This window comes from Alligator mississippiensis, chromosome 4, assembly GCF_030867095.1.
Source record: "Alligator mississippiensis isolate rAllMis1 chromosome 4, rAllMis1, whole genome shotgun sequence".
NCBI lineage: Eukaryota > Metazoa > Chordata > Crocodylia > Alligatoridae > Alligator > Alligator mississippiensis.
Window position 1 is genome coordinate 76,825,194 of NC_081827.1, and position 27,127 is coordinate 76,852,320.

A 27,127-nucleotide genomic window follows, 5' to 3' on the forward strand; every position below is an offset into this window, starting at 1 on the left:
AGCCTGTCTATTACTAACATGCAGAATTTCATTTTGTTCAAATATCTTTTGTGTGCATGTCTCCTTGATATTGATAACAGTCTCTTGTATTAGTGCTTATCTCCTTTTGATTCTGAAAATCTAATAAAGAAGGAAAATACAAAGTAATAGCTACAAGAACTAGTTAGGCAGGGATCCATCAAAGCTTTGCATCAAACTAATATTTGGAATAAAATATAGCATGCATGTTGCAGCTTCGCAACATATCTAAGAAAACAGAAATCTTAAACAGCAGCTTCAACATGGCAGACATGTCTACAAAATAAATTGTCTTCCAAACAAGGAATGAACCAAAACAAATCACATGTGATTGTTTGTTAAATTTTCCTGACAGCTTTCTGAATATATTGTCAATTGCCAATAACCATATTTGTCTCTCTTGATAGGCAAAGTAATTTGACTCTTTTTAGTGTGTTGGATATTTGGGTTCATTCCCCAAACAGAGCAGCATTGAGAACAAGAGGCAGCTTTCAGTTTCTAGTTGTAACATGGTTGAGCTTAAGTGGTCGGTCAAGTTAGCAAAAACTGTGAAGGCAGAAAACTTTTATAATCCTTTGTCTGCAAAATGGATTCTCTAAATAATGATCAGTTTCTAAAATCAGTGAGAAACATGAAAATATGTATTTATTTGAACTTCTATGTAAATAAACGTATACAATTAAAGACCAGGAATATCTTGATAAACACTGGCTTCATCATGCATTCCCTTGTAAATGTGTGGAAATTTTGAAAAACTGTATGTAAGACCACTATAGAAGACATGATTTAGGCCTACAAGATTGTGTGTATGTGTAAGTGGATAACAAATATTGATGATTTAGTTGCTATTTTGGAGGAAAAAAAACAAATGTGGCATGTCAGGATGATGTCCCTTAGTCTTTCTCCAACCAAGGGGTACCCACAAGGCAGTGGGGGCTAGGGTTTTGAAGTGACCTATACTCATCTTACTGTGGAGATTGGAACATTGTGGTATTTTATAGAAGCTACCCCACCACAAGTAGCCCCAACACATTGCCACCAGGCCCTCCAGTCAGATGCAGGTTACAGTCATACCCAGTTAAATCCATCTTCCCAAATAATTTGGACCTAAATTTATAAAACTGATTAGTAATGAAGTTTGCTGCCTTTGTTTGGGATCCAACATGAGACACCTCAAAAAGGGACTAGCTTACTAGAGGTAGTACAGACATTCAGGGAGGTTAGTGGGAGGCTAGGGTGCATTAAAAATGGCTACCTAATCTAACTTAGTTTTCCTGCATGCAGCCCTTACACTAGTTACGTCAATCTAAGTCTGAATTGTACAGACAGTTTTGGAAGGTTAGATAGGTCAAAAAATGGCTGACCCAATCTAATTTAACTGTACCTCAGACGTGCACTAAGGTAGATCAGGTACAGTTTGACCAATATAACTAAACTGCTGTACACATTCTGAGCATAGCTCTGGGGTTGGGAAAGCCCAGCCACTTTGCCCAGCCCTTGGGCTGCAGTTTTCCTACCCCACCTCCCCCGCCTAGTACCAGGCTATGTTTAGCTCCACCAGCCCCACCTCCAGATGAACAAACCCTCTGCACCCCTACCAACCAGCCAGCTCTCTTCCCCTCTCTTCTCCTCCCCAAGCTTGCCAACTCCCCCAATCCCACGAGCTGCTCCTGGTGCAGGTTTTATCAGCATGTGCTGGTGCTGCGAGCTGATTGAAATAAGTTAGGGTGAGATTTGAGGGACCGGGGTTGGTTCACTAAGAGGGGGTGGTCATCTGGGTGTGGAGGTAATGGGAGACTACAAAAAGCTCCTGGTTGGGAGGGAGAGATCCCTCCCAATCCCACCAGCCCCCCAATCCACCTGCCCTTCCCTCCACCCTGACTTACTTCAGTCAGGCTCCCAGCACCAGTGAACACTGGTAAAGCTGGCTGAGGGAATGATTTGTGGGATCAGGGGCAGTTCAGTGGTGCTGGGGGGGTCTGGAGGGTGCTCAGCGGGGTTTGGTGAGAGTTGTGAGCCTCTCTGATCCCACCAACAGCCCGCTATCCCCATAAGCCCCCACACAGATCCCACTAGCCCCCCAATCCCACCCCCCCCAAAACTTACCTTAGATCAGGCTCCCTGTATCCGTCTAATTAGATCCATCAGTTAGATTGTGGGGGGAGCACTGAACTAACCCTCCAAACTTCTAACTGCAATGTCTGCATGAAGCCTAACAGTGTGGGTACCTGTACCTCTAAGCTGTTTTATATGGCATCCTAAACTACAAGTCACTTGAAAAGTTAGGCTTGAGTTTTCCAGGAACTGGTGTTGTCTTCAGTGATGTCATGTGACACTATATTTGGTGGACAGCAACCATAATGCATGTAGATTTTAAGATAAACACTCAAAATTTAAATTATCTGTCTTTTGGGGCTTTGTAAATTTTGGCAAAGTTTTTCCCAGGAGGCATGTTCTTTTGACATCTTATGTACTTGTTGCTTTTGATCAAACTGGAAACAAAAAACAAAGTCCTATTTCAGTGCATATTTAAACTTCTGAATTTTACAGTATATGATACCAACAAGTCTCACTAGTAACAATGAGGATGCCCATCTTAGCTAATATAGATGGGCAGGTCACAGCATGTAGTGTCCCAACAGGAGCTGAGCAACCAAATTCAAGATGAATTGAAAGACCACTGAATTGGAGACCAATTTTCTTCACTGGCAAAATGTCAGTAATAAGGTTGAGAACAATGGCAACCTGCTCTGTTATGTGGAAATTTCATTGTGTTTCTGGGCTCCTGGCCCATTATGCACATTGGCCCTAAACTGGGGGAGGGAACTGTCCTACATTAAGAACAGTTGTATTTCATCATGTGCCTGTGTCTCTTGGAAAACAGAAGTACTGTACTTGAATTGAGGTCCTCCCAAGCTAAATTTATTAATCTCTCCAGTGTGACCTAAAGAACTAACAGTCAGCACCATATCCTGATTAAATTAGTTAGAAAGGAGATGCATACCATACATGCAGACTGACCTACTGTTTGCTCTAGACAGAAGTAGCAGTTATGTAAGCAGTTGAGGCCTCCAGTATTTCAAATCCCAAACGAGCTACCATTTATACAATGGCTCCAATCTTGGCCAATAATAGTATTCAGCTGGGAACCTCCTAAATTAAAGTATATGTATTTTGAGCTAAAAACTGAGACTGAAGCTGGCACCTGTATAAACATATCCACTTTGGATTGTGCACAGGAAAATTGTGACACAGGGTGACCCATAGTTGCGTGAGAAAGAGAGAAGATGGGGGGAGGAAAAAGCTGCATCTCTTAAGCTAATTGTAAGGCTAGCTCACAGGTGGGACAGTAAAGTATATTGGTATATAGACTCTTCTGAGTAAGCTTTTAAATGCACTGGAAGAGTATTAAAAAATAATGTAAGCAGGTGGAGACATGACTGAGAGCTTCCAACTCTCAACATCAGTCTAGCTCTTTTCGATTTAGAAACAGATGGCTGTAGTATGGGGATTTCTTTCTGTTTAATAAACCTGCATGCAGTATTAAGTAAATTGTATTTTGTGTGCTAAGCCTGTATTGTACAGGTAGAGAACATAGCTCTACCTTTAGGGGTATAAAAATAGATAAAAGCATGTTGACATTTTTAGTACATGTGATTGGTTCTGGCAGCAAAGATGCGAGTCCTCTTACAGTATATTTCTGAAAGACAGCTGTTGCCATTTATATTTGAAAGCAGAACTCTCATCCACATCAATTAAGATGCACATGTGCTACAAGATATAACAGGCAACTGAATATAATGTACAAATTGGCTTTGCACAAACTAGTTATAAATGAAGAACAGTGTTTGAAAAAAAATTATTCAAATGCATTAAAATTGTACACCATGTAGGTACAGAGGGATGCTTGACATTTTTGTAAGCTCAAAAACCTTTTACAAACAATAGTTGTGTACAGATGACATGCAGAGCTCTTCTTTTCAGTGTATTTCTGCAGTGCTGTTCATTCTGCTTCCCTTTTTTCCATCTGTCACAAAATGGCTACTTATATGTTAATACAAGCTCCACATGTGCTGCTGCAAGAGAGAGATGTTCTGATTATTCTGCACTCAAAGATGTTTTAAAATGTGCATTTTGTTGTCTATTTATAGGCAGCACAGGATGCTGCCCAGATTTAAAGTCTCTGCCATTAATTCCTATATGGAAAGTATCTTGTAAGGAAACTGAGTAATGTATATTCATGCATGCAGCTTAACATTTAGAACACAGGCTCATCCGTGTGGCCACTGAGGCGTGTTCAATCTTTAACAGCATAAAGGGGATTGGATAGATCACTTTAAATTGTCAGACATCTTTTGCTCATTTTCTGTGATTCAGCAAGTTCCAATATAAACAAATGCATTTCTTTCTCCTTAAATCTGAATGACACAAGGCAGCCAGTATTTCATCAGGGAATTTTGCATCATCATTTTTATTCAGATATCCAAACTGCCATACATCATAAGTCACTTACTATATTTGTGTAATTAGGCAGCACCATTTGGTCACTATTGCTGTTGTTTTTATTATTCATAATGGTTCATTGTAACTGCTAGTACCATTTCAGTCGAGAACCAAAATTTACTAGAACAAAAAACTACTAATGGGGCAGCATAAGGGCATGTAAGAATAAGAGTGATGTACAGGCTAGTTTGAATGAAATAAACAGTGGATCAAACGTCCACCTTTCCATAGATCAAAATCTGAAGCAAAACTTTTGCTGGTTTGAAAAAGTTCTGGCAGTCGTATATCTGTTGCAGGAGATAGCTTGTTGGAGGGTGAAGCAGCTGTCCCTTGTCCCCAGAAAGGCATACTTCCTTCTTGGGACAAAGGGTTAGTGAGTTTGTCTCAGGACTCGATAATCTAAAGAGTATTGTAGGATGAAATATACTGTAAGGCTTGGCTAGTGTATCATGTAGACCCCAGTGTGCTCCTTAGAGTCTGTAAATACCCTGAACAAATATTAACACCTTTCCCCAAACTTAGCAGCTCCTTCCATTATCTTCCATTCTCTATAGCAAGAGTAGGCAACCCCCAGCCTTGTGAAGGCACACAAAGGCATTGGCACTTGTGCCTCAGGGAAGGGGCTGGAGCTGCATTGCCACAACAAGGATTGGGCCCCTTGTGGCTCCCTTGCTGTCCACCCCTGGCATGCCAACATCCTTCCTACAAGTTGAGGTTGTAAGTGTTTTTGGTACTTTGCCCAAGAATGTTGCCAACCCCAGTTTTAGAGCAGAGGTCTGCAACCTATGGCCCATCAAAGGTTGGTCCAGCCTGCAGTGGCTGTGGGAGTGTCCAGTGGCCTAGGAGTTGCAGGTTTGCAAGCAGCAAAAAGATTACTTGTTAAAAGGTGGTTGAGTCCTACCGTAGAGTTTTACTATGCATCAGTGCTACGCGGAAAGTTCCAAATAAGATTTTTTTGTTTTCAAAAAATTAATTCAGTTGAGTTTCTCTTGGTGATGACATACTGCATTTAGGCTGGAGATGAGGACCACAGTCCACCTAACTAGTCCTTCAAGATAAAACTTGCTTTTTGGGAGGACAGTGTAGATTACCTTGTCCATTCCCTCAACTAAAGGGGAATCTGCTAGGTAAAATTACATACTGGGTTAGTTGGAATAAATATATAGTTGGGGCGGGGTTCTCTTTAAGAGGCACTTAGGTACCTAAACTCAGGGTAGAACAGTTGAGAGAATATTTTGAATAAACATCTATAATTTCATATGTGTATATTAAATCCTCCAAAGTTTACCATTGATATACATGATACATACCCCCCATCCAAATCATGATCTGTTGTTAGAGATTTTTATTCAGTAAACAATTTCACCAGTCATGCCCCAGAGACCAGTTGACATAAGAGCAAAGTTGTAGTGCTGCACAACAGTAAGTCAGTAAGAACAACCTAAAGGGCTTGTAACAGGAAGGAGATCATGTTATAACAACACTTCCCTGCAGTTCCTTTTCCAGCATGTTGCAACATACTATTACCATTATCAGAGGAAAGGGGTTTTAGAGTCCTGAATGGCCAGGAAAAATTACTTCTGGTCAAATCTCTGCCTCTCTGGAACAAATGTCCAATAAAAAAAAGCGTTAACACTTGCTGTATTTGGCTATTTCTGTAAGGCTCCTGAGCTGCAGCCTGGATCAGCTCTGTAAGGCTCAGGCAGAGCCCTTGTTAAATTCAATGACCCAGTTACTACTAATTAAGGCCAGATGGCCCCTAGCCCTTTCCCTCTGATTGGTTCTGGAGCTGCATTTAATTAACTCCTCCAACACTTGAGCTTTGCTGCACAACACCCTTGTCTTCAGTTTCTGGGCAGCTTCTGTCCCAGCCACATCTTTAGCTCCCTTGGTTCCTGACCTGGTGTTCAGCTTGCCCTGGATTTCAGCCTTTGAATTGCCCCGGAAACCTGTTTCTTGACTCCTCACCCCAACTTGGCTTACTCTTGGACTTCGCCCTGTGGACTGTCCTTCAGACTTGGTAACTAAGTTTCTGATTCCCATCTCCTGACCCTGGCTTGGCATTTTGGCTCCTGATGGCTTTTGACCCTTAACCCTGCAGCCCCCAGCTCCACACAGCTCTCCCTGCTAGTTTGGCTGGCCTGGTGGATCATGACAATTTCTACTTAGCAAAGTGCATAAAGCTGAATTATTATAAAATACCTGAGGATATTTTTTACTTTGATTTCTTACCTTTTGCTAAAACATAGTGACATAAGGACCTGTTAAAAGCTGGCAGTCTTGGTTTCAACACTGAGTGAATAGATGTTCATTTTGTGGAATAAAGATTAAGCTGGCTGTGTGCCGGTCCTGTATAATGGTAGCTTCTTGCCCTAACTAGATAGCAGAGAAGGAGCAGCATCTCTTGGGAGAAATGGAGAAGCAATGGTGGTGAGCTAAGCAGGGTGCAGATTGTAATTATGCGAAATCAAGTTGGGGAAAAAGGCTCATGATGAACTTTGCTTTAGGAAGTGGGCTTCTAGTCTACCCAATGTTCAAACTTAATTATAGGGCAGGTTTGTGAAGGACATCTGGTTTCAGGAGTTTTCTCTCAAACTTCTACCGACATTAGAAACTTCTTACACAAAGTTGGACCATCCCCACCTGCATCGTCCCAGCCAAGGCTTTGTCCAAATGGGTCTTGACCTCCATGACTGGAGATAATAATGGGAGACCATCGTTATCGACTGCGAGGGATTGTCAAAGAAGAGGAAAAACTTCCAAGGCTGGAGATTTCTGCAACCTCTCTGGGTAACCTGTTTTAGTGCTTTACTACTCCTCTAATGATTTTTTCTTGGTATCTCCATATTGGTGGACCTTTCACAAATACTAGAGAAGAATACAGCCCTAAATTAGTAGGGGCATTTTATGTGTGTTCCTGATGTGGCACTGGGTGCTTGTAATTAGCAAGCCATACTAATTATAAGCTCCCGTGCATCATATCTATCAGTGGTGCAGTGTGCCTCCATGTTGAGAAAATGGTGATGGTGCACTTTGAACTAAAGCACATGAAATGTGTTTTAGTTCAAAGCACACTGCCACCATTTTCTCTGTGCGGAGGCACACTACACTACAGATGCACATGACATGCAAGGCTGCCAAAGTGCATCAATTTTCATGTGTGTAAGTGCCTTAAGGGTCTGGTCTTCTAATACATCTATCTATATCTATATATAGAATTCCCATTTAAACAAATGGGATTTTTCAATATGTATTAACAGGAGAATGTAAACACCTTTTTAGTCTCTGTCATTTGTTATTTATGAATTTGGAGATTCTGAATAGCTAAATGTCTGCCTTTTTTTCTTGACAGAATAAAGCTTAAAAGGTGCATAAGATGTGCATAAAATGATATCTTGAAGAGGTCTCCCCTCTTCTTTTTTACTTCAGTGTTCTCCTGTCTCCTTCTACACAGTTAAGATTTCACTCGGGTTTTTCTTTGTCCCTGACCCTCAGATTGAATTTCCTGCTATATAGTAACTATACTTTTCCTGATACATTGACTTCATTTTAATTCATGTTTGTTCAATATGGACAATAATGATATTAATCAATTACCAGGCTATGGCCTACGACCACTAGCTCTGATAGTTCAGAGATCACTGCTAGATTTAACAAGTTTTTACTCATGCACCTATTATTACACAGTAACCCTGCAATATCGGTGCCTGTTTAGGCAATAGACAAAGATGACAAAATGTCACTTTGTTGCTACTGTTGGTCCATGTAAATGCTTCAGGCAGAATTCTATTTAATTTAGTAAATGACCAAAATGCTGCTTAGTGTAGGAGTGATTCCATTATGCCCTGTGGGTGTGTAAGTGACCTTTTATTTTAGGAATAAGATATCTGTGCATCTCCAGAGGGCAATCCTGTTTCTATAATGGAAGCACTTACATGCCCAGAATGGGTAACAGAGGTTTCTGATAGTCAGGTAACAAATAGTCGCAAGGTGCTCTTTAATCATCTACTAGGCGAAATAGAGTGTTGTCATTATTCCTGTAATGATTTTTATTTAGTTAAAAGTTATAATGAGACTGTTGACAAGAACTGTGCTAATTTTACTTTCCTATTCATTAAGCCTATTTTGTGAGTTATTGCAAGTCATGTGTAGGGTATGTGTATATGCATATACAAAAATACATTTTTATGTAGTAAGAGAAAACATGATAGAACATGGCACTAGAGGGGTTTTTTTTTAATTCCATTTTCTCATACACATAAATATAAATAAATTGTGTTCGTACATGCATGTGGAATATATATACATGCAACTATATGAATATAAATATTGTCTGCATTTGTATGTATGCATGGGTGTTATGGGGTATTTTTGTCTAGTTTTGTTCTGTTTCAAATTCTCCCTGTTGTTCATTGTCCCACAGAACATTTACTGCAGGGGATATTGAGATTCAGGGCTGCGCAGGGGAGATTCTTGTACGTTTGCTCAAAAATATACTATGCTCAAGATAAGTACCTTGGAAAAAGTCTTAAAACTGTGTTCAGCCATAAAGAAACTGTGGCAACTGCCCACAAATAACAATATCTTGGTATCCGCATAAATATAACAGAAGCTTAATAAATCCCATCAACAAAACGACCACTGAAGTCTACTTTGATTCTTGTGTGATCTGTGTAACTTCAAGAGCATAATCTGTAACTGTCCATCATGACACAAGGTTGCACAGCAGAGAGAGACAAAAAGCTTGGGCTTCTGTCCATTAAGTGGGATAGTCCTATCAACGGTTATAAGTGAAGTCAGCTGCACTGGCAGGCTCTGGGTGTATTAATGAAAAGGGACAATAAGTAGCCTAATATTACACAGTTAGTCCTTCTGTACTCTGCCACTTCAGAGCTGTAACTATTCTTTGCAAAACTGATCAAGAGCCACAGAATGTAAAAAAAAAAAAAAAAAATCTATCTGTTAAGAAAGCAAACAAAATACCTTCTGTTAGTTAAATGTATGGGATGCATAAAGTTTGCTGTAGCTGCTTTTTTATATTGAAGACAACTTTTTTTTAAGTGGCTCCTTGGGAAGAGTGGGGAGGAACAGTAAAATCCAGGAACTGAGGTGCATCTCATTGGAATATACTTTCTTAAAAACATGTTTAGTCATATTAAAGTGAAATTCTTATTACAGGAAGGGGCTAGAGATAATGTCATTGCCCACTATACAAATCTCTTCATATGAACTGTGCTAATTTTGACCTTGAGTCCTAAAAGCAAAACTACAATTTCAGTGTTGCTCTTTCTTGGGCAGAACTCAGCCATATTAAACTATGAAAAGGTTTGCAAATGAGGACATGTATGTACTAGTTACTAATACAGGAGTACCAAACTAATTTTTACAAATCCTATTCAAGTATTATATTTGGGTCTTTTTACAACTAGGTGCTATAAAAATAATTTAGAACCATTTTCTACCATTCTTGGTTATGATGAATCATGCTTAAATCCACAAGTAGCCCATTTATTTCAGTGGGACATTTTGTAGATTTAAATGTTACCTGAACACACTAGTCACTGTCAGTAGCTAATGACCTTGCTGCTAGGTTAAGGCTAGAAATAAATCTAAATCTTGTTAAAATTACAACAAAGTGTTCATTAACTTCAACAAAAGGTGATTTTTTTGAGAGAGAATCTTGGTATAATCCCATGTGTTTAAATAAACTTATCACACTAAGCAGGTGGTGGGCAGAAATCTATGAATTTCTACTATACAATAGGTAATTTGCCCAGTGAAAAACAACTCGCATTTCCCCAAACAGATATACAATTTGTTATGCTACTAACATAATAAAAAAAATGGTGTCTCAAGCATATATATCATATAAATTTGCATAGGAGCTGAGTAACTTAAAAGCAAATTTTGAAAGTTGGCAATATAATTATGAATTTGTTGTTACGCCTAGTGGCTCTGAGAGGGGAATCAGCAGCCTTGTGCTAAATACTGTGTAGGCATAATGAAAGGGTAGTTCCTGCTACCCTTTCAGGGTTTATTTAGCAGTAACTTATTTAGCTAGGGACTAGAAACAATCAGCCCAACCATATCTGGTTAGCTTTTGCATTGATGAAATGCTCAACCCCAGTTCCTTTGCCTGACTAACCAGATAAAAATTAAAGACACGATGCACAGTATAAATTAGCAGATTTATAAACCAGATGGAGTTAGTGTCCTCTTCAGTATGCCTTCTGTCTCCAAAACCTGATTTGCTATCCAAAGTGATTGGTAAGGATGTATGTCTAACTATGTAGGCTTTACAATAGAAATTTCCAATGTAAATTCTTGTCAAAATTGTGATTACTGTTATTGTGAGGGGTATTTGTAAGCTAGTGAATGATTGCAGCAAACAAATCATGGATATGGTTAAGTTTTTTTTCACATAGGATAATGTTTGCAACTAAAATCTAAGGTAAGGTAAGCTAAGCAAAAAAAAAAACAACCCAAAAACCCCAGATAAATAATAATGTTTGGGGTTCTTAATGGTGCTGCTATACTAGATGTAGAGTTCTGCCTTCTCTCAAATATTCTTCTCTTCAGGGTATTTCCATTTTAATGTGTTTACCTGCATGACTATTCAGCAGGAATAAGGACTGGAGGTATTGTCACTCTTTCTTCCAAATAGCCACATTTTGCTCATTTTCTTCAACACATTTGAGTGACATCAGGAGCAGAGTTGAGAATAACCCATCTATGGATGGGGAAGATATACATCCTGTCACCATCCATTATATAATCAATTTGTAGTTTCTTCTAATTGTACTAACCAAGAACCATGAAAAAGAATAATGCAGTGAAGGGTAGCTGCATGCCATTATTGTTGGTGGAAAACATTTTTGTAACATTAATCAAGAGGGGTGATACATGCTTTGGATTTTTTTTCTTTGAGTCTGCATTAAAGCAAGAAAAGGATATTTGGTTCATTGTTACGATGGGAAGCTCATCTAGATGTTTCTCTTATCATTACCTTTTTCTTTATCATGCTAAATGTTAATTTTTTGGCAGTCTTTCCTTCCAATTCAAAAACCCTGGCAAGGTTTAATTTGCATGGATTAATATGAGTGATAGGATTAACTGAGATGTTTTGCTTTGGGTAATTTCAAGGTTTTGTAATTCTGTTTTAACTGCATCCTCTGCTTTAATCACGTGCATGCTGAAAGAATTCAAGTATTTGAGATCAAGGATCACAGGGCACAGAGAAGTGTTTCCAAATCACTGTTTAACAAGTCTGAACATTATAGATGGGTTTTATATCTGTAATGTTACAATATACTTAATTAAAATCAGTTTACAATAAAGATTTTCAACTCTGGATGCAAACTTCAGGAGAAACTGTGTGGAAAATGTAACCTTGATAAGGGAATAAAGGACATCCATATGGCCTCCTGATAGGCTGGAAGAAGTAGAAAATTAAATCTTGTCATGGCATTTGCTTGCTACTCCTTCTTTGTAATTTACATTCATGAATAACTTATTCTGTCCTGTAGTTGTGATTTTTGGGAGAGGGAATAACAATATATATCTAGCTTCGAGATGAAAGATTCAACATATGCTGTATATGATCCTCCAAGACTAAATTGTTTTTGATTTCTATTTAAAAGTTGTGCCTGGAATGTGTTTCAACCAACTCCTCTTTTTCCCTTTTGAGCCCCTTGAAACGATTTGTCTTCTGAACATCAATTTCAATATTCAGGTGACTACACTCTAAACAGTCTGATTCTGTGTTTATTGAGTTGCCCTGAACATGTGCCTCCAACTGATTTGATTTTATATTCCATATCAGCTCCAGCTACGCATCTACTATATAGTCTCACTGAACATTACCTGCATTTAATAATCATTGTGTTTGCAGCTAAATTGTTACATTTATTCTTGTTTCGTTTCCCAGTTCCTAGTTAGGCTCAAGAAAGAAACAACTCTGATGAAGCTCAATGAGAGTAATACATTCTGGTAATTCAAAAGATATGTAACGTATGTGTATATAAAAATTTTGGGGGTGGCACAAGAGCTAGTAGTACTATAATGATATTTAGAAGTATAAATTTGGAATGAAAACATTCTAATCAGTAGCAGAAAACCAAACAAACAGTGAGTTATGCAGGGCATTTCAGCTGTGTGCGTGTGTAATCTTTTTTTTTTTATTCTGTCACATCCTGTATCATGTTTAATGCTGTATATTTTATGTAAGTAATTTCTTAAAAAGTAGGTTTCATTTATAGATTGGAGATAAAGTATTATTTTCCACATGCCCTTAACTGTAAAACAAAGTTGCTTCATAGATTCATAGATGTTAGGGTCGGAAGGGACCTCGATAGATCATCGAGTCCGACCCCCTACATAGGCAGGAAAGTGTGCTGGGTCTAGATGACCCCAGCTAGATGCATATCCAACCTCCTCTTGAAGACCCCCAGGGTAGGGGAGAGCACCACCTCCCTTGGGAGCCCATTCCAGACCTTGGCCACTTTAACTGTGAAGTTCTTCCTAATGTCCAATCTAAATCTGCTCTCTGCTAGCTTGTGGCCATTATTTCTTGTAACCCCCAGGGGCGCCTTGGTGAATAAAACCTCACCAATTCCCTTCTGTGTCCCCATGATGAACTTATAGGCAGCCACAAGGTCGCCTCTCAACCTTCTCTTGCGGAGGCTGAAGAGGTCCAGGTGCCCCAGTCTCTCCTCATAGGGCTTGAGTCAGATAGAGCTCATCCACACATGAGAGAAAGCTTTGGGACCATTCGGATTTGGCCGAGTGCTCTTCCCACAAGATGTCTGGGTAGTTGAAATCTCTCATGACAACCATGCACTGGGAGCGTGCAACCTCAGCCAATTCCCTGGCAAACTCCTGTTCAAGCTCTTGATCCTGGGTGGGAGGCCTGTAGTAGGCTCCCACCATTGTGCCCCCTGTGCTGTGTTCCCCACAGATTTTAACCCAGAGGGTCCCATGTTGTCCTCCCTGGGCGCCAATGTTGGCTTGCAGGGACACACAGCTCTCCTTGACATAGAGAGCTACACCCCTGCCCCTTTTGGACACTCAATCTCTCCTGTACAGGGTATAGCTGTCTATACCCATGGCCCAGTCATGGGTGGAGTCCCACCAGGTCTCTGTTATCCCTATGACATCGTAACTATTTGTGTTAAGCAGGAGGACAAGTTCCTCCTGTTTATTCCCCAAGCTCCTGGCATTTGTGTACAGGCAGACAAGTGTCCCCTTGGGGGCCCTTGCCTTGCCTACAGATTGTTCCAGGGCTGGGGCAGGGGTGGGCTCCCTTAAGTGCCTTGGCCTGCTGGCTTTGCAAAGGTTCCTCAGCAGGCCAGCAGTGGTAGTAGTCTCCCCATCCCCTGGTGGGCTTAGTTTAAAGCCCAGTGGAGCACGTCAGCCAGTTTGGCTGAGAAGAGCCTCCTCCCCAAACAAGAGAAGTGGAGGCCGTCCCTTCCCAGCAGATCACTGCCCCTCTCATCAAAAAGTGAACTGTGGTCATGGAAACCAAAGCTTTCACGATGACACCAGCACTGCAGTCTTTGGTTCACTGCCTTGATCCTCCTCTCCCTCCTCAGCCTGTAGCCCGAAACTAGGAGGATCAAGGAAAACACCACCTGCGCCCGCAACCCCTTAAGCCCCACTTTCAAATCTCTGTAGCGCTTCATGACCCAGCTGGGATTGCTCTGAGCTGTGTCATTTGTGCCAACATGGATAAGGAGCATAGGGTAGTGGTCAGTGGGACAGAGGAGCTCAGGGATCCTCTCCGTAATGTCTCAGTTATGGGCTCCCGGGAAGCAGCAGACTTCCTGGGCTAAGGGGTCGGGGCAGCAGATTGTTGCCTCAGTCCCCCTCAGGATGGAGTCTTCCATGATAAACGCTTTGTGTTTTGTCTTAGGGAGAGCAGGGACGGTAGCTACAGTTGAGCCTGTGTTGCCTACAGGAGCTGGCAGCTTAGCAGGCTCAGTTGGGGCTGCGGGAGGTTCATACCTGTTGCAAAGCTTCAGTGGGGTGGGGACCTTGGTGCAGTGGGCCTTGGGGCCCTTGATCACCTTGGTCCAACCCCTTGGCTGGACAGAATGGGAGGTCCCTGAGTCCCCCCCCCCCACCTTGTGCTGGAAGGTGACCTTGGTCCTCATATACAGCAATGGTCATTTAACAGTAGGGTGACCATGCATCTTGGGCAGTGCTGGACCTCCAAGATTCTTTAGCCGGGTCCCAGCCAGTTGGTCAAAAGTCCAGGGTTTAAATCCAGCAGGGAGGCGGAATGGCAACATGTGTCAAGCAGGTGGCCAGGCAGGCACCACTGCTCCTGTGCAGGGAGCAAGGACATTGCATGCGCAGGTAGGGTGGCACCTGCTCCTGTCTGTCCACCTTGCTCCCTCACAGGGACAGTGGTACCTGCCTGGGTTCCTGCCTGGCACACTGTGCCACTCCACTTCTCCACTGGACTCCGGCCTGGGACTTTGTCCAACTAGCAAGGACTTGGCTTAGGAGTCCTGGATGGTCCAGTGCTGTCCAGGATGTATGGTCACCCTATTTAGCAAGAAAGATTTGAGGTGCAAATTCGAGATCTTGAATTGTCTCAGAAACACAGCAGACTTCTATACTCCTTCCCAGCTTTGGCTTTGGTCTTTTCAAACAAAGGACTAAAATTTGGTGTGTTATGTGGTGAGGGTAGTGCTTTCTTTGAGGTGTAGAAAAATGTATCTTGTGGCCTTGTTCCTTTTGTTGCACCTAACTGTTCAGGAAAGAACTTACTTGTTCAGGATAAACGTGGCTTTGTTAGACCCTCACTCTTAAATCATGTCTCTCATTTAGTATCCAGTGAATGTTAGAGCATTCGCAAGACTGTTTGAGGTTGTAGCTTTCTGAAGCATTCCCCCAGCTGCCATTCCAGAATGAGTCTTGCTAACTTGGCGCATACATTGAGAGAGATTTCACTAACAGGAATTCAGGATCTTCTGGGCTCTCTGTTGACAGGGATCATATATTTTCACTGAAAGGACTTCTAGAAGTGTCTTCAAGACTAGTTTGGCACTAAAAATCTTTTAGATCAAATAGTAAGGTTTTTGGATAGACTTCACTGAACCAAATGTAGGAATCTGCAAGCAGAATGTGGTGCTAAACTTCTAGCTTTTGGACCATGTAAATGTTAAAGCTCCTTTTTTTTATACAGTTTCTGTGACAATTTATTCCAAATCATATGACTTTTTACTGTCTATTTTTAAAATAGTCATTCACTTAACTTGCAGGCCATAAGTAAGTAATATATAAAAGGACAGAAAAGTATCTAAGACCTCTATAAAATCAAAATCTTACTTCTGGTTTTTAACAACTATAGTTTGTGTGTTCTTGAGTTTCAATTGCCAGTACATTGACTGGAAAGCTAAGCAGAAATATTTTATTACTACCTTGGATACATGTGGCAGTAGGAAAGAATCAATATTGGCTTGCAGTTCTATAAAATTATAACTTCTTAAGAAATTCTATTACATTGAACACATTTTTAACATACTGCTGTAGGATACTCATTTTTTAGTTTACAACATAGCCGTTTGTAGATGGCATGGAATGAGACCAGCAATAGCATATATGCTAAAATGCATGATAAGGTTTGTTGGAAGTGAGGTATTGAAAGAGTTAACATAAATATCAACAGATTCCCCAAGGCTAATATTGTAATGTGGTACATTACTCACTTTTAGCGTAGTGTTTCTTAATTTCTGTCCTCTAGCAGATAATAGCAGTGCTTTCTAGAGAAATCTGTTTCTAATCCCACTTACTTCTCTTCTTGGATTGGTATTTTAGGACCTTCTTTTGATCTATTAAAAAAAAACCTTATTTACTGCTTTGGAATTGATATGGATGTTCTTTTTTTTTTTTTTTTCCTCCACTGAAAAACTCTTTTGCATTTATTCTTTCAATTTTCATGGTGAGAGTGAATTTTAAATTTGCTGCTTAAAGGTGCCAATACCTGTATCTTTGTTTTAGTGTCTGACAGCTTTTGTTGTGGATGTCATGAAATGCAAGGCGGTGTTCCATCTGGTTGTCTGGGAAAAGGGGAATGTTAGGGACAAAGATGTTGCAATAATGGATGAAATAGAGGCTCTTTTTTCTCAGCAATGGCTAAAGAAAAATATGGAAAGGTGGGCATGTCTACAATTTCATTAATGCACCATAATTATGGCACATTAAGTGTAGTACCTGCAATCACAGATACTAACTTAATGCTCCATAATCGGGGCTACTCCGCAGTAGTGCTGGCATACACTTTTTTGTGATGCTAATGTGGAGTAAACTAATTCTACTGTGCATTAGCACATTTTTTGCCTGCTGTGCTAATGCTTAGAAGAATTGGTCTCCTGTGCATTTAGCATCGCATATAGATGCACCTGGTGAAAACCAATAAAATAAGGGATGCTAGTATTCAAAGGAAGGTAAAAAATAGGAAGTGGACAATAATCTGAGCTGCTTCACAATACCAAGAATGGTAAGGAATAGAAAGCTTAAAACTTGGGCAGGGATTGTTCAATGGAAAGAACAGTTTCAGAGGAGTTAGGGCAGTGACAAGAAGAAAGGAAGTGACTGTAAGCATTTAAAGATGAAAAAAGGATGAAGGGAACAATGTGGGGTGGCAAATAAAAAGACACTTGGGGTTTGCAGGTCTATTATTTTAGAATGAGAACTATCGTAGCATGCCTGTATTTTGGGAAGGAGAAGAGACAGAATGATGGTAGATATTGTTAATGGAAGAGAGAAAGGAGGATAGGAGCAGAAGCAAATAGTCAACAAAGTAGGGTTAAAATGAGAGAGAGAAAAGAGGTGTCAGCCAAAATAAAAAAAGAAGGAAAGGGACAGGCATGGAGAGGGGAGGAATACACTCGCATTACATCTTGTCTGTCTTCTCATGGGCAAAGGAAAAGAACAGGAGTTGGCAGAGCTGGCAAACGGGCATTGCCATTAGTCATCATACTCAATGAAGTGGGAGAAATAGAACCATTTGGGGAACAGAATGCCTGCACAAAAGGGTGGGAGTCAAACTGGTTACACTATTTCTATGAGTGAAACAGGCAAAATGTGGTCTGTATAATCCCAAGTACGAACTGATGACATATACATAGTATAAGCAGCTGGCAGGGGGTAACATGTCTAACCCATACACTCCCAGCAATAGGTTCTTTGTATATTCAGCTATGAAAAGGCTAACAATTTTGAAATTCAAATGTTTTGTTTTATCAGTTAATACTTAGAAGTGTAATAAAGATGCACAGTGGACTACATCCTCCTCAAACAAATAGTCCCATTGACTTTAGTTAAAGAAATATAGGCAGACAAGGTTCTTTGAGTAAATTTGTTATCTTTTATTTGACCAACTCAAATAATTAGAAAAATTCTTCTTTGCAAGCTTTCGGGAATAAATGTCCTTTGTCAAGCTGAGGAAGAGTATTTGTACCCAAAAGCTTGCAAAGAAGAATTTTTGCATACCTGCTGCTGCTCCAGCCATTTCTTGTGGAAACCTTAAGAAGTATCTTTGTTCATCCTTTTGGTATTTATCCTACTCTTTTGCATCTTCCAATTCTGATTTCTCATTGTGCCATCCCTTGTAAATTGAACAGCTCTCTCCCATCATCAGCAGTATGTGTGGCAATCAACCCCCTTTTTTGCTTTTCTATTAAAAGCAGAACCTATTCAAAACTCTTGAAGCCTTTCATCATAAAATAACAAGCCCTACAAGGCTACAGACAGACATTCAAAAAGCCTGAACCTGAATTGATTCGAGAAGTTTCCTGAAGTGGGGCAACGCCATCCTGCTTAAAGTAATATTAGGCAGTATGGCCCAAGCTAAGCATTAGGCAAAGAGTCCTACTGCAAAACCTTCCCAGGTCTGCCCAGGGACCTGAGTGCATCCAACTAGTGGTGCCAGAACAGGAGATACTGACAATCCTGAAAGCCCTGCATGATTTTAATACTGGAGGACATTTTGGCATAGAGAAGGTCTCCTGTAAAGTCCAGGCCCGGTATTTCTCATTAGGCTGGAGGCACTCTGTAGTTGACTGGTGCAGATCGTGTGAGGTAACGAGTGCAAAGGGACAAAGAGTAACCCCAGGGTCCCCATGTTCTCCACACAGGCTAGACAGCCCCTGGGGAGAATAGCCATGGATATCCTGGGGCCCCTTCCCACTACACGACATGGAAACAATTACATCTTAGTCATGGATGACTATTTCTCCAAGTATGTAGAAGTCTATCCTCTCCCCGCTCAGGAGACCCACGGTGGCCAAGGTTTTCATTGAGAGATTTGTGTGCTACCATGGTACACCTTGATCCCTCCACACTGACCAGGGGTGAAATTTCAAGTCACAACTATTCCATCACATATGCACCCTTTTGGAAATCAATAAAACCCGGACTGCTCCCTATCGCGCCCAGTCTGATGGACTACTGGACTGTTGGGTGGGGCCAGTGGCCTGCAGGGGATGATGATAGCAAAGATCAATGGGTGCAAGGGGGAAGGTCAGACCTGGGCATGACCGAAAGTACCCACAACCCACTGGAGCCAGTGGGTGCTCCTGTCCCTGAATGCTCAGACAGACCACAGAGGGAGCGGAGACCCCCCAGGTGGCTTAGTAACTACACAACATAACATGAGTAGGATGCGGGGCAGTGATGCATCCAATTAAAAATGGGAGGTAATGTAATGTATACATTGTGTGCACTGAAAATGTGATATGAGTGTGTGACAGAAGGGGAGCAACTTTGTGGAGACCTGCTGAGTGACCATGAACTATAAATCCCAGAGGCACCTGGAACCAGGAAGAGGAAGTAGAAAGAAACACTGCAAATCCCAGAAAAACTTGGGGGTAGCAGGAAGAGGTGGTGACCTCTGCTCCCTGGCTGGCTACATGCCAAGATTCCTGGGGGCGATAGTGCTGCTATTGAATGGACTGAAGAAGAAAGGAACCTCTACATAGCACAGATCAACCCCAGACTGACTGCACATGATCCCTGACCTACAGACCTGCACAGAGCAACTCTGAACTAAAGGCTGGTTCTTGGGAACACCTCTGGAGGTGGGCAGGGGACCCTGTGTGCTGAATGTATGTACACCAGCGGTATTGACCACTACCTGTTTACCTGTTTACTTACCCTCTAAGCATATGTTGTTATACTGTAAGTGCCTATTTACCTCTATTTGTCCTTTCCTGTTGGCCTGTGACCCTAACCCCTAGGATACATTGGCTGTTGTGATTGGGCCTGACACTGCAGGGGTTTGCTGCACTAGCATACCACATGCCTAGGGTCCATGGGGCTGGGGTCCCTGCTGTGGGAGATGAGAGGGTGGGAGTGGGGGATTTCCTGCTTTCACACCAAGCAGCAAGGTGGGGTAGGGCAGGGGGAAGGCAGGCAGACCCTGCTGTACTTGCAAGTCTCTGCTGGAGCTCTGGCCAGGGAGCAGAGGAGAGGGGCCACCCCTGCTGTGGAGCAGAGAACCCCTCCCAACCCAAAGAGCATGCTGGGATGCTGGGGGTGTCTGGTTTATCTTAAACCAGCAAGAGGTCTGGGGCAGACATTACATAAACCGGTTTGAGCTAAATCAGTTAAGTATGATACTGCATTCAACCAGGTTTATCTCAAACTGGTTTCGGCCATTTTCAAACAAGTTTATGTGCACTAAACATCAGTTCTGTTGCAGGTTTAAACCAGTTTCTGATCACTTAAACTGGCTTATGTGTAATGTCTGTCCCTAGCCCAGCTTGCCTCTGTTTCCACTAAAGCAGTGGTCTTCAAACTTCCTAAAATCACAAGACCCTTTCAAATCACTTCTGCTGCCATAGAACACCCAACTCTGTCCTAAAGACCTGATAAAGAGCCAGGCAAGCCAGCCCACCAATGGTGGTACACTGCCTCCTAGCTCACCCTGCCACTACTCTCAGTTGCACTGTTGAACCCCCAATGACTTATCGTGGAACCTCGGGGTTCTGCAGAACCCAGTTTGAACCACTGCATTAAAGAGTCATTAAACTTGTTGTCCAGGACAGCCCACAACATTTCAAGCATGACGTTTGTTTATAGCTGTTGCATCTGTTACAGCTGTTTAGCTGTCTGTTGCCAACTGGCCTTGCTCTGAAATGAATGTTTCATCCTGTGCAGAACTCTATATTCAGTCATTGTTACCTTACTTTACCTTAGCAGAGTTGTGTGACTAACTACAGGTTCACAAATTGCATCAAATGTAATGAAGAACAGCATTTATTGTTAAGTAACAAAAAATGGAAAAACGTATCTAAAATTTTTACTTTCTAGCTTGGATCCCCTACAGAAACCACCTGGAATCCATGAGAAGAATGAATTATAAAAGATTTACTTGCTTATACCATTATCTGTCAGAAATAATGTATCTTCGGGAATAGTGTATCTTGAGTCTTGGGACGTATAGGCCATATATAGTAGCTTGTTCCTGAGAACTTGATTTGTCAGAGTCCGTTTCCTTTCTAATAGAAGAATACACCAGTTTTTGGGGGTTTATTGGTTTTGTTTTGTTTTGTTTTTTGCGGGGGGGGGGGTTGTTTGAGGGGAGGTTAGTTTTTTGCCTTATAGAGCAGTCCATATGAAACTGAGACTACATAAACAACCAACAACATTCCTTGTTGTTAGATTATAAGCATTGTATCTTACCATATTCCTGTTCATACACATTCCTCCTCCATTTTCTTTGTTTCAGAATAAGAAACATTCTTGTAGAAAATGTAATCCTCTCCACATGTTGTCTATCAAAAGATTGCCTTAAAACACCAATTCTACCATTAAAAAGATAAATGACTAAGTCATAACTTTATCTATTTTATGCAAGGAAGGCTCAAGCTCAATGAACAATAGGGGCCTAAACTCTTAAAATCATACATACAGGTATTGCAAAGATTAAAAACGGAGAGGTGGGATGTTGTCTGTGGTTCAGGGATTTTGTTTAATGAAACCATTAGTTCTTTTGATTTATAACTAATCCCTTTGCTTACACATCCTAAGACCATACTAGCCTTTTTTAACAGCTGTCACGCACTGGATAGCTATCTTCAAATTACCATATGCTGTTCTCAGTGTAGGATATAGGTTCTTGTTACTTTTTGGCTTGCTTTCCCCAAGTGCATAACACTTATTAACCTTAAATTTCATGCTTTTATCTTCAACCCATATTCCCATCCTGCTTAATCCTCTTCTACTCTAGCAATGCTTTCTTTGTAAAGCTCCTCTTATACTTGCATTTCTTCTACACATTTTGTCAATCATTCATTTCTAAACTGTTTCAGATTGTTAATATGAGTATTATATAAACCTTTCTATATGATATTCTTGTGGAATGTTTTTATCAAATACTTGGCTAAAATTGAGATAGATTAAGTCATAAAATCTTCCTTAATCTAGTTAGTTAATTATTCCATCAAGTACTGCAGCTGTTGTTATACTGAAATAAGCTTGGTATCCAGCAGATTCAGTGCACAGGTCTAACCACCACTGCACATGTTCTAGAGTAAAATTTGTAATATTAAATGAATAAATTAATGATCTTTAATGATCCTGTCTTCCTTGTACCTGGAATCAAAGCTCCATTTTTTTTGTTTGTTTCCATAAGCTTTATGTCTGCTTTTCAAATAACATAGACTGTATTTAAACAGCTGTTGTCTTCAGCTGTGTTTCTTTTGTGCTGGTTATAATTGCAGTGCTGTACAAAATAGCTTTTCTATTTTAATTTAAAGCCTGGCATGTGAGGGTAACTTTTAAAGTGAATAGACAGGGTTTTCAAAACCAAAATCAATTTAAATATTAACTAACAGCAGAAGTGGCAGAAACATGGGCCTGTGGCAGATTCATACATTTAAAGTAAAAAATACATTTATAAAATTCATGACTACTTGAGTAGATGCATTAGGCTTTGCACATGTGACTTGATTTTGAATTGGAAATACTGTTTACTGAAGAAGAGTAATGTAAAATCTTGTCTTTTCCTTATTCTTAGTCATTTTCTTTGACTGCAACTGTCATAAGTGCTTCACAATGTCAGGTTTTTATATTTCTGCACATGCTTGGGATTTAAATGTCAGTAGCCACAGGTTAAATTTGACACCATTGTCATTCTATGGCAGCATAATTATTAACTGCCAAATATTTCCAAATTTTCAATAAATACATTTTCCACTGATTTCCAGGGGAAAATGTGATACAAAATAGCTATTTCTTTTTTCAAACTGATATGTTTTGCTTCCTTTCAATCTGTTACTCCCCATTCAAGTGTTTTCTCTTCCCTCCCCACTTTCTCCACGCCCCCACCACCACTTTTGCAACATACCCTGTTTATCTTCCTGTGAAAGAACTCTCCTCTCTGATTTAACATCCTGTCTACTATTCATTTTCTCTCAGTTCTCTGTCATTTGTTGTCCTGCAGTTTTATTTTTCACTATTTATATTCCACAACCTGAAAGCCTTAGAGAAATTCCTTTTCTCTGATCTTTAGAAATGCTAAAATATAAACCATTTTAAAAAATAACCATTTCCTTTTATTGCTTGTTTTGCTGAGGAAAAATAAGGTGGGGTGCCAAAATCACTAGACATGGCACGGCCAACCTCCTACTACCACTTAAATAGTTGCACATGCAATACTCGGGTACCATAACATAAATGTGGCTGGAAAAAATGCCACATATATGTATGCAAAAAGTCTACTTTGTACAGAACTGAAATTAATTCCAGGCTACATTTTCCAGTGTCCTATCTTCATAAGATTTGGAGCTCTGTTAGAAGTCAGCTCAAAATTATTTTTGCCCTAATTTTTCTGTTTGGGCAGAAAAGCAGAATGCGACTTGTTCACCTAAATGTGAACAATATTGAATTTTTAAAACCATATTACTAGCTTATATAGGAGATTAACTATTAACTTCTATTTCCACTAACTTTCTAATAAATATTAATCTCTATTATGGTAATTTTTATGGCTGACATCAGCGGAATTAGCTGACCTGAATCCAATAGTTCATTAGTAAGATTGGTACAAGAGTTATCAGAGCTTGCAATGACATAACTTATTAACATAAATGCTACAAATCAAAGCATGTTACCACTGTCTGACAGAGACACTGTACCTGTACTAAACATCCTGATGGATAGTTGAATAATGCTAAAGCAATGTCATTCAAGTTGATTTCAAAACCATACCTCAGCTCTTTCTTTCTCAACAATGTAACAGAAGCAGAATCCCTGTAAAAAGGAACATGGAAAAAAATAATTGACTCTTTTTGTATAACACATTTTCATATTTTTATAATTCATTTTACCAATTGGGTATTCCCCATCAAGCAAAACAGAATACTGTTTTCTATCCATAACCTTACAAATTGCTTTCAAATGATACACTGCACCATATAATGGCACTCTCACACTGAGCTGATGCAAAAATCTCATTTTGAGAAACAAAACCTGTGTCACTTTGAAGCAGGAAAATGAATACTATATTTGTAGCTGATATAGGATCTGACACTTCAAAACTAAAATAAATTATTTGGATGGCCTACTCTCTTCTTCATTGACCTTGGTATTAATAATATTTGTGCCCCCAGAATGTAAATGAGGCCTGTTACTAAGGTCCTTCGCCATCAAGATAAATTAACAGCTTTTTAATTTATGTATGTATGAACTCCAGTTTATTTTCATACATGTAATTTCAATCTACCTAAATCAATTTAACCAAAAACAAGGCTAGGATGTGACTCATTTGCTTAGTGCCAGTGGGTAGCAATATGTTGCTAAAACAAGAAACCCCAAAAGATATGTGAGCGTATGAGTTTTCCTGGCTATTTCAAATTAACATAATACCCACTGTCTGCTCATCAGACCTGCTTAATGTCTGCATGAGGGATGCAATGTGCAAGAGAGATCGCAGGCGAGGGGGGAATAACAAATTTTTCATGTCAAAGTCCAATTGCTGTTGGACTTATTTCTTTAAAAGTTGCTTACGAAGCTCGTTCCTTATTTCTGGTTCAGATACTGTTCAGCAACCAAAGAAAGAGGAACAGAAGGTTATAGATAAATGTAACTTTGACATTTAAATGAAGGATGTGGGGGAACGTTTACTTAGCCACAGGCTGAGAAATGCAATGACTCTAGTTAATACACAGTCAGATTTTGAAGTCTTTATGCTTAGTCCTCCAGGCCAGATACAGACATTACACTTTTAGCAGTATAAGTGACCGGAAACTGGTCTATATCAATAATAGTACAGAAGTTTGGTCCACAAAACCGATCTATACATGTAACAGGACAGAAGTTCAGTACACGTAGACTTTTTGGAAACAAAATGAGTCATCACTGCACTTGAGTCTTGTTTGCAGCTCCTTCAGGAAATGCTTTTGCTTGATCCATATGAAAAATGCTTAAGTATAGGTTCTGGACAAAGGGATAGAGGTAAAGATCCTTGTAAAGTATAGGTATAAAGACACAACAGGGTACCAGAGATTGTTTTCAGGAACCCAATATTTACAACATTGCAGTTAATGTTATTATTTATTACAAGATCTTTGATCTTACCTGGATGCTTAAGCAAACGATAACTTCTTCAGCTGTTATCAATCTGGCAAAGTTTGCCATACTCTTTATTAGCTTTAAAATGGAAATCAATATACTCATATCTAGAAGTACACACTAGAATATTAGAAAAAGCTATTGCTCCCTTTGGTATAGATTTTTGATACGTCCTTTTATTAAACAGATTTTAAAGATAAAACTGAATCAAGGTATTTGAAGGAGACAAAAACAAACACGAGCAAAAATCCCTTTTGAATTTGAACAAAGAATTTTAAGCACCATAAAATTACTTGAGAGGTACTGTTGTGAATTGCACGTAACTTCAAAAAATGCAACCTATGAATCCCCATCTATAATCAGCAAAAGGTTGGGTTGTATGCAAGGTCTGTTTTGGATTGTTTACCCTTTGCATAGAAGACTTGGAGAAACAAAAGACTGGAGATTCTCTTGGAATATTTCATTCCACCCCTGCAAAATACTAAGCTCATTACAAAACAAGGGAAAACACATATTTGGATATTGATGATCAGGGCTTTGTTAGATGTGAACATGCACTTTAATGAGAAGAATGCTCTCAAGATAAAATGCTACAAATGGAAAATTCTGCCCTCCCCTACCTGAATAGATAGTGCATGTCTGTGTGCAATGCATGTGTGTAACAGAATAAGTGGAGCATTGCTATTCTTGTGACATTGGGAGTGTGTGTTTGTTTTGGTCTTATACTTACTTCCATGTCAGTCCATCTGTCTGTGCATCCTTCCTTATTTCCTTTCTCCCCTCCCATGCTCAAGTGGTTAATAATTCTGGATGCCTGTTTCTGCACATCCAGCTTGACGCACCTTAAATCAATTTGATTTGTTGAGTTTGGACCTAGTATTTTGTGCTAATCTGACATTTTTTAAAAGACATTTCAGATAGGACATTCAAAACCTGAAGCACCTGAAATTATTTGTCACTTTTGGAAAACCTTAACCACTTCACAGAGAAATAATAGCATTCATTCAGGAACAAAAATCAATACAAATAACAAACGTGTATAACTTGTTTGTAAAACTGACCGCATTTACAAGAATTCTCTGTTAATGTATTACTTTGATGAGGTCACCATAGCTGACATTACAGTTGCTCAGGCCATGTCTGACATGACCATGCCGCAACGCTACTGAGAAGTTTTTACCTGCTACTGCACAGTCAGCATTACCAGGAAGCCATGTGGAGATGTTGCTGCACAGTAACACTGATTACTGCACAGTTATATAGTACTTGAGTATGGAAGTATTAAATGACTGCACAGTAACAACTGTGCAGTCAGTAGAGCTGTGCAAAGCTTCAGGTGCTGATTCGATTTGGAGGAGATTTGGCCCAATTCAGTGGCCAAATCTCCAAATCTGAATGGAATCAGGGGACCAATTAAAAGGTCTGAATCAATTCAAAGCTCTCTGAATCGATTTGGAAAAGATTCAGAGAGCTTTGGCAATTCGGGCAGTCCCTGCCTGCTGCAGCAGGGAGCTGGACCTGGACTCCATGCTGGTAAGTAGGGGGTGGGGGAGGGGACCATGGGGAGACCCCTGCCAGGCCCCATCCCTTGCCTGCTGCCCCAGCTCCTAGTGCTTTAAAAGAAAAAAAACCCACTCACTGGGTGCTGTCGGGTGGGGGGGGGGAGGGGTGATCCCTGCTGCCCCACAGTGCCCCATGCTGCATGGGGGGCTCTGCCACAGGTTGGACAGAAATAGGATATGGAATAAGATGGCCAGAACTGCAAATAAATCCAGAGAAAGAGAGGGAAATATAGAATGTACATTCATTGTGTTGAATGTACTTTTCCATGATTTTTAAAGGAATCCCTTATTTCATTAAATTAATCCACTTTGTCGTAACATTTAAACATAAATCGTTTTAAGAAATGATCTCTAGGAGAGCTAGGAGTCCATTTAGATATTGTGGGAGGTGAGATGTCCTTCCAGTGTCTAAGCAGTGTCTTAGCTATCAATAAACTTGAGTTGTTGATTTAAGTGTAAAA

General features: G+C 40.2%; 1 protein-coding gene across 17 annotated transcripts in view; it reads left to right on the forward strand.

Annotated features, from left to right (window-relative positions):
• SYT1 (synaptotagmin 1) overlaps positions 1–27,127 on the forward strand; it is a 672,911-nt gene that overhangs the window by 269,216 nt on the left and 376,568 nt on the right. For 3 of the 17 annotated variants that reach the window (XM_019493928.2, XM_019493951.2, XM_019493944.2), the window contains exon 1: positions 6,368–7,311. The exons of 10 other annotated variants lie outside the window; for them this stretch is intronic. In XM_019493928.2, coding sequence (XP_019349473.1) covers positions 7,227–7,311 — 85 coding nt within the window. In that variant the 5' untranslated portion in view covers positions 6,368–7,226. Of the gene's footprint in view, positions 1–6,367; positions 7,312–27,127 lie in introns of those variants that run through there. 4 more of the 17 variants (XM_059726119.1, XM_019493996.2, XM_059726120.1 and 1 more) reach the window with 2 other exon arrangements.